The sequence below is a fragment of the Seriola dumerili genome, unplaced genomic scaffold (assembly GCF_002260705.1).
Source record: "Seriola dumerili isolate Sdu_G_001 unplaced genomic scaffold, Sdu_1.0 BDQW01000853.1, whole genome shotgun sequence".
Lineage (NCBI taxonomy): Eukaryota > Metazoa > Chordata > Actinopteri > Carangiformes > Carangidae > Seriola > Seriola dumerili.
Genome location: NW_019175108.1, coordinates 508638 through 522339, shown reverse-complemented (window position 1 = coordinate 522339; position 13702 = coordinate 508638). Strand labels below are relative to the sequence as shown.

The 13702-nt window shown below is 40.0% G+C and overlaps 1 protein-coding gene across 4 annotated transcripts in view; it reads right to left on the bottom strand.

Moving 5' to 3' along the window:
* Positions 1-1713: 1713 nt before the first annotated feature.
* The window catches only part of garnl3 (GTPase activating Rap/RanGAP domain like 3), a 70697-nt gene continuing 58708 nt past the window's right edge, over positions 1714-13702 (bottom strand). For all 4 annotated transcript variants that reach the window (XM_022766428.1, XM_022766429.1, XM_022766430.1 and 1 more), the window contains exons 26-31: positions 12564-12682; positions 11857-11992; positions 9392-9451; positions 6365-6583; positions 5653-5773; positions 1714-5564 (exon numbers count right to left, since the gene is read on the bottom strand). In XM_022766428.1, the coding sequence (XP_022622149.1) occupies positions 5399-5564; positions 5653-5773; positions 6365-6583; positions 9392-9451; positions 11857-11992; positions 12564-12682 (821 nt within the window). In that variant the 3' untranslated portion in view covers positions 1714-5398. The remainder of the gene's footprint in view (positions 5565-5652; positions 5774-6364; positions 6584-9391; positions 9452-11856; positions 11993-12563; positions 12683-13702) is intronic.

Genomic DNA, 13702 nt, shown 5'->3' with positions numbered 1-13702 from the left:
TTTTTTTCACTTTTAAGCCCTTACTATAGTATGATATGTTTATCCCTTCCTACATTATGATGTTTTTGATGTATTTATGACTCGTTATGCTAAGTCGCTTTTTCACATTTTTCCCATGATATACTCTGTTGTTGTTTTTTTCACTTTTATTGCTGTTTTTTTACTTTTTATGCCATACTTTACTATCACATTTTTGATATTTTTATGTATGTCTATCACGTTTTTTTTTACATTTTGATGCCTTACCATAATGTGAAGTTTTTCTGCCTTACTATACTATCAAGTTTTAATGACTTTCCTCACTAAATGTTGGATACCACAGTAGTTCTCAGTTTAGAACTGCTGCCATGTAATGATAAGGTTCTAGGTTCTGGTCTCAGGCATGGAGCAATACAGTCTGAAGATTCATTATACTATGATTTTTTATACCTAAATATACTATCACGTTATTATGCTTTACTATACTAAGACGTTTTTTTTATGTTTTCATGCCTTCCCACAAACAATGTTTTTCTGCCTTATTATTATGGTATTATGGTTATATGACTTACTAAACTAAACATTTATTATGGCATACTGTAGTAGTGCCGTGGTTAGAACTTAGGATGAGAAAGTTGTAGGATCAAGTCCTGGGCAACGACCCTTTCAGTATGAAGATTTTTTACACCATGAGTTTTTTATGCCTTACTATATGATGATTTTTTTTTTTTATACCATACTATCACATTTTTATGCCTTAGTACACTATAACTTATGACTTATTACATATATGTACCTATATCAAGAGTGATGTTACCATATGTGTCATCTATAAGAGGATATATCATTATGACATACAGCCTCTGGACGTCAGACTAGTGCGGACTAGAGAGACCAATACATGATGAACTGATGAAGCCGCTTGGATAAGAGGCGAAACGTCTTCCACAGACAAATACAAGTCCAGTTGCCTTCGATTCAATTTGAGAGAGAGATAATCTTGAAAGAAATGTATATCATTAGATATTACTTGGTCTTGTTGTGGATGCATGACTGCTCAGTTAGAGCAGCACATATTATTATGGTCTGGATTTAAATGTGGATTTGTCATCTACACATTAAATCTGTGAACTCTACCCCAGCATAGTGTAACAAAAGTAGGTTTCAAGATTAGCAATGCTGTTTATGCCAAATTCATTCCCCACCTATGTCATGTAAATTCAAAATAGTAACATCAGACAATTTTTGCCTCTCTTTATATGGCTGTTGTGAAAATTAATCATTAACAAAAATTGTTGTGTTGTGGTTTCAGAATGGAGACAGAGAACAAATAGATACAAAATACGATGCAGGCTTAGGATGATTTTTTTTTTCCTGGGCAATGGACATGTTGTCCCCAAAGGATGTACAAATGGCATGTATCTGCTGTGAATGGGTAAAAAAATTCCCCAGGGGAGCATGTCCCCTGAATATAGACTTCAATTGGGACTAAGTCCTGAATGTTTACAACATTCTGCGCCTGGTCAAAACACTCACCTATATGAGCTGCTCACACCTAAACAGCAGCTCTTTTGCTTTGTGACACCTGGTGCACTGTTGGAAACTGATTATCCCAAAAATTAATTACATTTTCCTGTTAAAGACTGTTAAAAAGCAGAAAAACAGAAACAAACAAATAACCAGCCAAACAATTCAAATTTCATAAATATTTATTACATATCAATGAACAGAATCAACTACTTTCACAGCAGTGGTCTACAGCACTTGTTTAAAATAACTGCTCAAATAATAATAATAATCATAATAATAATCATCATAATCATAATAATCATAATCATAATAATATAGTTCAGTTTCATTTGAGGCCACATTTGATACACAAACATGTACAAGTAGTACTTGGCATTAAAAACGATGGCAATACAATATTTTAAGACACTTGGTGTTTTTTTTGTTAATTTTCTTTTGTTTTGATATCACAGAGAGGTTCAGCAACAGTCTAAACAGTAAATATAGATTCAAATACAAAAAACAAACAAACAAAAACAAACAAACAAATAAACAAAAAAACAGTGAAAATACCAAGGGGAGGTAGAAACAAAGAGTACTTGACAGAAATACAGAAGAAGTAGGAACAACTGAAGTAGGAGAAGCAGTGTTCCCACAGTCATCCAGACTCATTCTGAGCAAATAACACTAAAGTAGAGTACCTTTGTAAAAATCCCCCCCCACCCTCTTCTTCTTCTTCTTCTTCTTCTTCTTCCCTTTTGTGATTTCTGAGTTGTGTTATAGTGTTGGAGGGGTTCACACTGAGACAGGCAGGAGGAGAACAGAGGAAAGGCATGAGGGGAAAAGGAGGAAGAGGAGGCTCATGCAAAATCTCAAGACTGCTGCGTTGTGAAACCACCACACAGAGGCGCTCTCATGCCGACTTCAGCATAGTCAGAACCACTGCTCTCGTCACCTTGTTAACCCCTTAAAGCTTTCTCCTTTGGTTTTACTGACTGTCTGGTGTTCATTAAATCATTCTCCCTGTTTCTTGTGAGATTCAGCTTTCACACTGACTCACATGACTCAACGGAAAGAAAAAGTGTATTTATATCATATTTACTGTCTATGTTTAAGACCAAACTTTTCCAGAGTCATGCCTCTGAGCTACAACTGCTTCACCAGGAGCCAGGACACTGCAGGTGTTTTATCCTGCCAGTGAGGTGATTGCAGGTGATGCTTTACACCTGGCCTGGGTCGCTGCAGTGCTGACTGCCCACACAAAGAGAACAGAGGTAAAGCCTCTAAAAAAGACTGACATGCCTTTTGTTGTTTTTAAGTGTATATATTTAGAATTTCTTTTACACTTTAAAGGTGCACTCCATTGGTTTTACACATGAAGTTTAGTTTAATTGCCATGAGGAGTGCTACATAGCCTGTGAAAAAAATGTATGTTTTCTGTGGTTTTAGAGGGAGCTTTCTAAAGTTGAAGAAAATAACCCTAATGAAATCATCAGGGTTATCTCAGTTTGCGCTTGAGGCTTAAGCTAAGTTCATGTCACATCGTTCAACCCGTAATTAGTTTCCCAGTCGTTAATTACGACTCCGATATTGACATGAATGTGATTACTATTCAAAAACTCATAATAAGTCCGATATGACATGAACGCAGCATTAAACATTTTAACAGATAGGCTGCATTACAAACTGGGAAGAAAGACGAGAAGGCAGAGGGGGGTCTTGTGAAAGATGCTATTGAGCTGCATCATGGGAAATGTAGGATCCATCTAACATTACCAGAATATCTCAGAGCCTGTGCTGCTACCCTTTTAATCTCTTTAATCTGTCTCTTCGCAGTCCTCTGACTTTATGGAAGAACAATTCTAAATTGCTGGAGTAACCCTTTAAGTTCACACTGTTTGAGTTTGATACTGTTCACATTTACAGAATGATAATAATGAAAGCCAGGGTGTTGGGGACTGCAGCGGATTTACTTGTGCAGTATAAAAGTTGTCTTTTTCTAGTTTTTGAATGAAGGACAACTAATTCAGGGTCCAGACCAGGGTCCGACAAAAAACCTTTAAGTTTAATTAACATGTCTGATTATTGATCAGTAAATTTAAATGTATGTGTCATTGTGCATTGGTTTTAAAGTTATGTAAAGCTGTTTGTCAATGGGAATATGGTGGTAAAATTGGGATAAAAGAGGACTGGAAAGTCACCGGTGTCCAGTGAACTGGTGCATTGGTCCAAACTGTAAATCAGTGTTTTACTGAAAACAACAGGGCTTAGACTTCAAATTAGAGAAAACATTTATTTTTAAAGTAGCTGGTAGCTGGAGTGCTGAACCCCTAACAGGGTTATTTGTTTGATATATTTTCCCAATTTTACATGCTTTTCAGCTGTAATTAGTTTAGTTTTTAATATTCTACTTTAATAATTTTGATTACTCTTGGTTTTAATTATAGTTGGGTAAAGTCAACATTTTCCTTAAGTATGTTTTCTGTGTTTATTTGAAATGGGTTATGTGTAATGTAACAACATATATATTTTTAATTTCTACATTAATGTTTTAATAATTGGGACCAGTTCACTGCCTTTCTGCACCTTTCACATACAGAAAGAGACAAAAACTAAAATTATTTCACACTTAATTTTATTTTAGTGTATAGTGAGTAGTATTTTTTGACAAAATTAGGCTTTTACCACTTCAGTTTATGACAATATACTGTATTTCAACTTTAATCTTTGCCTAAAACTTGTGGTTTTATCTATAATTCCCTTGCTTCACCATCGTACCTGATCACACATAACAGTCTAGTAAAAAAAAGGCTTTTTTTCCTTTTAACACCCACACTTCTTCTGTCGTCTCAGGTTGTGGTTTACTTTATGCCGTTATGTTTGGTATGATGTCGCAGACCTCATGGTTTCCAGAGAAGCTATTTTTTGCGCAGAAGACACAATACTTGTAGCGAAGGCGGGTCATGCAGATTTAAAGTTGGCGTATTCTTATGGGGTAAAATGTTTAGTGCATGTGGCTTTGCGAGCGTGCCTCCAGTAAGTGACTTTATCCTACATTGAAGGAGTTGTGGTTCACCGTAGTAATCTAATGTGGACTACAATCATGGCTGCTACTGTCAGACACCAGAATACGGTGGCTGTTCGAGGTGTAGTTCAGTGGAGGATGCTGGGAAATGGCACTTGTGGGAGACTTTGCCTCCAGCCCTGTCTACCTGTGTACTGTGAATAAGGAGAAGAATAAGGACTAATATGTGCAGAGAGCATAAAACATCATACTTTTACTAAATATGGGAATAAAATGGATTTTTATAATATATCTATAAATATGCATCACAGGCATGACAAGCATACACACCTGTCACTGTGTATGCATTTTCATGTATAAACAGATGTACACATACATATGCATATCATACAACATTTGAAAGTGGATTGGAAATAATCACATAATATACAACACATATTAAGCTCTGGCAACTTCCGAGGGCATTGTGAACGCAGAGACTTTAGTTGTGCCTCGGTGTGTAGATTTACATTCAGTTTGTGGTTTGGGATCAAACCGTTAACATTATCTCGAAGCTGTTGCAGAACTCTGACTAAACCACGGCATCTTACACAACCTCATCGCCTCTTTGGGTTATTTGCTGCGGGGCAACACAAACACCCAACACACAGTGGCTGAGGGACTGCTCACGAAAACCAAACACGCACACAGACACGGCTTCTAACTCCCACTGCACCCATCTTGTCCGATGAATGGAGAGACCCAAGATACAGGGATATAAACAAAAAACGACAAGAAAAAAAAGGATCCAACAAACAACAACTTAAAAACAAACCAACCAAAACTATAAAATAATGGTGACAGTACAGGAGTGGGTGGGCAGAGAAGTGCACGATGGGATTGTCTTCACTTTAGGTCCAGGACATCTTCTTCAAAGGATGTTGAGAGGCCGAACGCGCTGGCTAGGGGCGGGCTCTCCGCTCGCAGCATCACCTTCTCTGGCTCGGCCTCCGAACTGGACGAACAATGCAGCTGGACGTCCAGGTCTGCTTCGATGGACTCTGAGGCTAACCTGTTGAGCACAGAGAGATATGACTCAAGATCAAATACCACTGTGTGACTGTCAGATGTGCCACTGCTTTTGAGTCTGTCAATGTCACCTTTCGCTGTTTGTTGATGTCAGTACTCGTGCTTTGGGCTCTTCCTCTGTGTTCTTCTTACTCATCCTCCTCTGTTTGACTGTTCCACTGTCTGACTTCCCACTCGGTTCCTCTGTCAAGCCTTCATTGGTACGAGGTGACAGAAAATGGCCTTAAATGATTTAATGACTTAAAGGAATATTTCAACAATTCATAAAATGCTTTCTTGACGAAAGTTAAATAAGAACACCAATACCACTCTTATATCTTCAATATGAATCTGTAGCCAGCATTTGGTTAGCTTAGCTTCGCATGAGGACTGGAAACAGAAGGGACCTTGTTTGTTTTTCTGTAAAATGGTTGTGGGTTCCCTTAGGAAGTTCTGTGCTGGACTACTTATTGGCTAGGAGCAGTGACTTCCTGGAGCCTTCTATGCTTCCCGGTCAAGGATTAGCCAAGCATGTAACGTGCTGATTAGTTAGCTTTAGAGGCCCTGGTAGTTGCCTTTTGTTACCTTTACATTGAGCCAGGCTAGCTGTTACTTCCTGTTTCCAGTCTTTATCATAAGCTAACTGGTTGCTGGCTATAGCCTTACATTTAGCATACAGACCTAAGTCTAAGCATGAAAGCTAAAATGCATATTTCCCAAAATGTCAAACCACTGCTTTAACACTGTCATTACATTAACACAAAGTAAATTCATTATTAGACATCTAACAGCTTTTCAGTTTACCGAGCAGCTCCTTCCGTGTACGGCTGGCTATCTCTTTGATCTCCATGCGGGACAGGGAAAGTGAATGTGTTGCAGAGATGAGGGGAGTTGGGGGCACCATGGCGGGGGCTGGCGCCGTCAGAACCTTGTTGACCAGAGGGGACTTGAGGGGTCTTTCAATGCTGCGGCCCACCAAGTTACACAGAGGGATCTTGAAGATGTGCTTACACGCTGCTTCACCTGGGAGGAAGAAACCCAAAGGAAGAGGAGGGATGAAAAAAGGAGAAAGCAGGGGAGTAAAGTCAGGAAAGAAGGGATAAGGCACAAGATGAGAAAGGAAACAAGAAATCAAAAGAGGGAACAAAGGGGGGAAAGAAGAGACGAATAAAAAGGGAAAGGAATGTGTGGCAGTGAATGAGAAATGTATGGATCTCCTGGCCTGAAGTACCATAGTGTTTTTGCATGTATTAGCCTATGAGCTACAAAACTGCATATATACATTTAATGCATACCATATCTTTTTAGACTTTCCAACGCAGCCACTGAATAGTTTGTCATCATTGAGTTTTATTTTTTGTCAAATTACTATTGCATGGTTAATGCAGTTAGGAACAATGACAATTCTTAGACAAATAGTTTGATATTTTGGAAAATATGTTATTTCGCCTACTTGCTGAGTATTAAAGGAGAAGATTGATACTAGTCTTATGTCTGTATGCTAGATATGAAGCTGGACCCAGCAGGAAGCTTAGCTTAGCATACTGACTGGAAGCATGGGGAAACAGCTAGCCTAGTCCAAAAGTGAGAAAATTCACCTATCAGCACATTTAAAGCTCAATTTGGACAATTAAACAACATATAACATGAGCCTTTATGCGAAGCTAAACTAACCACCTGCTACCTCTAGCTATATATGTAGCATACAGACATGACAGTGGTGCTATCAGTCCTCTCATCTAACTCTCAGCAAGAAAGTGAATAAATGTATTTCCCAGAATGTCAAACGATTCCTCTCAGTGGTGCTTTCAAGAACCCTCTAATGTTCGGCAGATTAAAGCACTGGTCTCATGTGCTGTATTGTAAGAAAATCTAACTCGCACACAAACAACAAGTAACAATATTTTAATGTCAAAAACTTAAAATGACTAAAAAAAAAAAAAAGTCCTTGAATGCAGCATTAGAGAAGGTTATCAAAACAGACGCATGTTTGCGACAGCATAAGCGTTCAGATCTTTAATAAAAATAAGTGTTTATTGTGCTGCATAATTAACCTCTGCCTCTGCAAGTGGATTTCTAGAGCACATTATAATTCATGGTAACCAACAGCTGCCTAGAATGTATGATATCAATCAAAAAAGCTATGTTGTGATTTGGAAAATAGGCGATGTAATGTGTCTAAAGCAGATGTGACTGGTAGATTATGAGCCATAATATACAAAATGACCTTTGTGTGACTTTATATAAACCTGAAATCTCTCTCTAATTCACACACACTCATATTGTGTCTGGGAGTTGACAACCTAACACAATAGAATCAAACCTCCGTATTCAATTGAAGACACTGTAAAGTGATTAATAGTCCTATTTACTGCACCAGCATGTGATCTTAAACTTAATCATCCTTACTATAGATAGCTACTGTGATATAACTGTTCAGTTGTAGCCGCTTAGAGCAGACCATCTATTATTCAGCAGAGACTATAAATACTTAAATTCTGTTTGGGATACATTAAATGGGTGTTTGGAGTTTTTCAAAGGGCACAGTCTGCTCAGGAAGCTGCAGCGTGCCAGCCTGCAGTGCCCAGTCATGCCACCAGGGAGCAGTATTGCAGTTTCGCAGCCACACTCTTGCTCTACTGAGACAGGCTGGTAGTAACGTGCATGAGACTGAATCAATGTGGAGGCTATACGCTGCACAAAGAGGACCGTCTCATCTGAAATGTCAGCGGGTGAGAGGTGAGTAAAGAGCCACGAAGAAAAAGAGAGGGTCACTGCTGACGTTTGACAGGTACACTGTGTTAGCGTTGTTACACATCCTCTCTCCTGTACCTGCGCTGTCATACAGCAATGGCAATAAAACCAAAATGTGGCAAAGCATGCAGTTATGTGGAATATATAATCACAGAGATCAATATATTCCACATGCGTTTCTGGACCTGGGGAAGTGTCACGCTCCATCACACTGGCGGTGAAATAAATGTAAATATGAGGGGTGTTTTTCAGCACTAATTGGAAGTTGAATTCTCCTAAGCAGCAGGCTGTTTTGCTGTAGGTCTTTGGCGTGCGTTTAAGCCAGTGGAGGTAGGTGGCGGCTAACAGCCACATCAGTAACAGCATCTTGTTCACATTATTGATGCGATTACGTCAGATGAAACCCTCCCCGAGGAGCAGATACAGCAGGTGCACAGGCAGTTAAGAGGATGGGATTTTTGTCAGCACCCCTTCCACCTCTCTCTCTCCCTTCTTCTTCTTCAGCCTCCCCCCTTCCTCTTCTATCCCCCCCACCTACTCTCACCCTCAGATTGTGGCACCGGTGTTTGGACAACCACTTTGGATCGAAGAGAGGGCTGACAAAAGTCTCCATGGCGACAGTGCAATCTGTAAATCATGCTGCGGCAGACGTGTCTTCTCCTTCCCTCTTTCCCCTTCTCTCCCTCCTTCTCTCCCAACCCCCTGCTTGTACACAACCCCTCCCTTCTCTCTCATGCTCATGCATACCTCTTCGGCGTCTCCTCCTCTCTTCCTCCGGTAATTTTGAAAACCCTCTGTCTTGATCAACGTTATCTCCTCTGCCTCACTTTTTAACTTTGCACTCTGCCACCTTTACCACCCACCACCTCTCATTCTCTCCTCGCACTAATGCTTTAATTAGTTAAGACAGAAGGGGGGATGGGGAAGACATAATGTTCACTTAACATTCAACCAACGTTCAAGTCAACATGCCGCCTTGGAGCAGACAGGGTGATACACTCTGGGAGCACGTGCATGTTAGTGAGGCACCATTATGAGCGTTTTCATGAACTGAGTTGTGGGAGAATCCTGCAGTACCTTCGGCATCCTTAGACATGTACAGGGAAAGCTTGGTACCATAGGGGATCCGTATAGAATCTGAACCAGGGATGAAGAAGAGGGTTACACACACACACACACAGAACACACATTTAGGTTCACACACAAAGTAGGTTCACTGGTATATGTAGGGGCCCCAGTGATGCCGAATCATATGCATAACCAGCTAAAACAGGAAAGAAAATGAGAATCCCTTCGAGGGAAATGATTACCCGAACCAGCCTGAAAACATCAAGCCCGTCCTCGGCTAATTGCAGCAGCCACTGCCAGACCTTCCTCCCTGTTAGCCTTAATGGAACCTGTAAATACCCGCTCCCCTCAGGAAAAGACTGCCTTGATGCTGCAGCAGCAGCAAGACAAGCAGGACATTTTTATAATTGTTTTCCTCAAGCTTTGTCCTTCGCTGCAGCCGTAAGAATTGCATGGACACATCTGACGACAGCTTTGTGTCCTTTTTAACATGGCTAGAAAGTCTAATGAACACAGAGGAGCTGACATTGCCATCAGCTGTCATTGTGTTGGCTCACGCTGAGTGACAAACCCGTAAGTCACTGATGACATCATCAACAGCTGTGCATCACAAATATAACCCATTTTCAGACGGTTGTAACAATCTGAAAGAGGTCGGTGGTGGGGGGGAAGGGGGATACTCCAAATGGTCAAATATATAATAAAAGATGGAGGAGGAAGTGAAAGTGGGCTGGGGGGTGGAAGGGAGGGGCTCGTATTGATCCTTAATCATCCTTGAAAGCATTCTCTGTCTCTGAGGACACGTATTGTCTCCCTGAATGGTGGTGGTGGTAGGTGATTAGTTTGTTCCTCTTTTTGTAATTTGCTGGTAGTAAGAATTTAAAAGATCATAATGATGCTTTTGCATGTTTTTGCCTTTTAAGTACAAATCACATTTACAACTGCCAACAAAACCAGCAGAAAATTGATTCTACTAACAAGTGTTGTCTGTGTATCCACAGTCCGACATAGCCTACTCGTCTTTGCCCTGCAGCTCCATTGTTGTCCAAGAACTATTAAAAACATATCAGTGAGCCAACACTGTTACAGTGGGTGACATGTTCCTTCATTACAATGAACATGGTCACTGTTGTTTATCAGCAGGTTATCCCACATACTCCATCCTGCTGCTGGAAATACTCACTAGAGCACAAAGTGTTTTAGTAATCCACCACTGAAAACAGTCAACAAAAGCACTATTTACTCCTGTTTGAGTAACATTTGCTATGAACCACAGTGACAGTGACTACCTGTTTTAGGTGCTGAGCCATTTAAAGTCAGAAAGCATTGAGACGGACTATGATATTGAGATTGATATCAGGATTGATATGATTAATGGGCTGACATAAAGAAATAACACAGCGCAAACAACATTCACATAATCCTTATCACTTTGTGATTGTTTTTCAATCTTCTACTGTATGTTAGAACCTCCAAAACAAAGCTTGTCAGCATTAAATTTGTGTATGTCAGTGGGCCCATGAAAGCACCAGCAGGCAAAGTTTTCTAAATGATCCAGGCTCTGCAGTGAAATGTAACAGGGACGATAAAACAAGAGCACTGAGTTGTTCACTCCAATTTCTTTCTCTTGTATTTACGGCTCTGAATCTCAAATCGGCTTTTTACTCTGAGCAATGAGGTTTTACACAATGTAAACTTTTCTGTCCAAGTTACAACAAGTTGTTTTGTTTCATATGACACATTGTATTTTACATTTTGTCTGTACATTTTTCAGTGGAGAAAAATGTTGATACATATTTCCATCTACCCATTTTTTAAAATTCATTTGGCCAAACTGTAAGTTTGATTGTTGCTTATTTAGTAATGAATGTCGGATGTTGTAGAGAAACACTCAACATTTGAAAACAAGTTTCAAGTTGCTGCAAGTTTTTTCATTTCATTCTGTACTGAAATAAGTGGAAGCAAATGGCTGCATGTAAGGCTTGAGATTAATCTGAAATCTTGGGAAAATGGTTAGATATAATGTAAAATTAACAAGATTTGTGGGTAATGACCTAAAATATTTAAAACTATCTGTAAGGTTACAGAAGTTAAAGTAGAAAAACGTATGGAAAGGAGACTTGTTTCCCCAGTATGTGTAGCCATCTATGATGACATTGCAATACTTGTCATAGGAGTTATGTCTGTATTATACGGTGTGAAAAGATGAGGTAATAGTCACTGGAGAGATTAATGCAATTAAATATCAACACATGATTCAACTGTGGGAAACTAACCGGAACAATGGAGGGGAAAGGTTGCGGCTTCAATGAACCATCCTGCTGAGTCAAGTTTATGTAAATAGGCCTCAAGCTCTGGGCTAACAGAGCATCCAAAGTCAAACAGGTCTGCCGGCAACACTGACATTTTATAAACCTTTATTATCGAAGCACTAACATCATCAGCCTGCTGTACTTTTGATTTGCGGGGCTTACCATCACCGAGCGGCGAAGGGAACACGGGCATCTCGTAGCCGGTGGGCGTCTGCGGGGAACTCTGGGAACTGGTGTCTCTTGAACTGCAGTTGGAGGCTGAGCTTACCGGAGCTGACGAAACGAAATAGATGTCCGACTGTGGGTGGTGAAACAGAGGGAGATGGGGAGAGGGGAATGAGATCCTTCCAGGAAATATTAAGAAGTAAGGGGCAGAAAGAATTGAGGCAGGAGGTGAAACATGAAAAGGAAAAAAACTGGAAAAAAAAACAAAGAGATTGGTTGAGAATAGTGGATGAAAAAGTATTTATTTGATGCCAGGTGCACTGTGGTCTGTTTTAAATTATCTATGTGTATGATTTATGAGTGTATTATTGCTTCGTAGCCATGCATATTGCCAGCCATATTTCCCACTGGGGTAATAAAGATTGATTGAAATGAGAGAGCTGAGACAGCTACTTCTATAACGCAGTGTGGCCTGAAAACACTGACAACACTCTCAACCTGGAAGGGCTCTTGCTATAGTGAACACCAGTGTGCTGTGAGTACACACATAATGCATTTCTGCTTCACGATTACCTAACCTCTGACCGGCTTTGGACATAGAACAATAAAATGTAAAGGAAATAAATGATTGACAAAGTCGCAGTGTGTACTGTTGATAAAAGCAGGACATAGACATGATTGTGTCAGATGTCACACATACTGACCCGTGAAGAAGCCAACTGTAGCTCTGGGACCACCGCTGTGTACACAAGGTTGCCATTGACCACCAGTCGGATCTCAATGGAGTCCGTTGTGAAGGCCAGGATGTAAGGAAATGCACAAACTGCAAAGACAACACAAACACATATGATAAAAGAAGCAGCGAATGTGAAGAGAGAGGGCATCAGGGAGACGCCCAACCATGATTTCACTAAGTCTGTCACATCGAAACAGGAAATCATAACATTTTAAAATTTGCACAACTCCCACAATACGAGACATTTAACAGTTTCACCCAGGATGGCATTTTGAAATGCCATCAATAGCTGATGACATATGCAGAAAAAAATGAGCTTCTTTCCTCGGGGCTCGAGATGCTCATGCACAACAAGCTGAAAGCAGGCAGTGGCACAACATGGGAAACCTTGTCGACAAGTAAACGAAAAGTAAGAGAACTTAGATGTGATCGACCGGATGTTTGAATGTGCCAGTCAGAGAGCAAAGAGCTGGTAAAATAATAAGCTTTGGTTGACTGGACTGACTCTTATCCTCAAATATCAAAACGTAAACCTGCATTAACTAGTTTTGTGCCACACGAGGGCAGTGCAACAAACTGTGAACAGAGCAGTGACATATTATCACCTTGTAATGTTGCTATGGCGAACTCGATGATGGGTGGGGGGGGGGCAGCAAATTCAGTCAACCAATCAGCAGCCAGACAGAAATGTGAATGTCCGTACCAAACAACCAATCATTCAATCACCATTGTTTTTCCAGATGACATCTTCTCCATTTTGTTTTTGAGTGAGTTTCTTCCAGTGTCTGGATCTTCTCCTTCTCCTTCCTCACTTTATACAACATCCTTCAATAAACCTTTTTGAAGTCAGAGTGTGATGATAAGCTTGAAAAATAATAATAGCTACTGCTAATGCTAGCTAGTTAGAGCCAGTTACACGTTGTTCAACTTTATTTCTGAATTTCTTTCATATATGTAAATACAGCAGATATGTTACAATGAAATTCATATGCAAATCAGCATTAGACATCATCTACTAACTTTTTGAGTGAGATTTAGCTACTCTCTATAGAAAATACTTGGCAACACTGGTTGGGTGATAATGTTTTGTGGGTTTATCAGTAACTC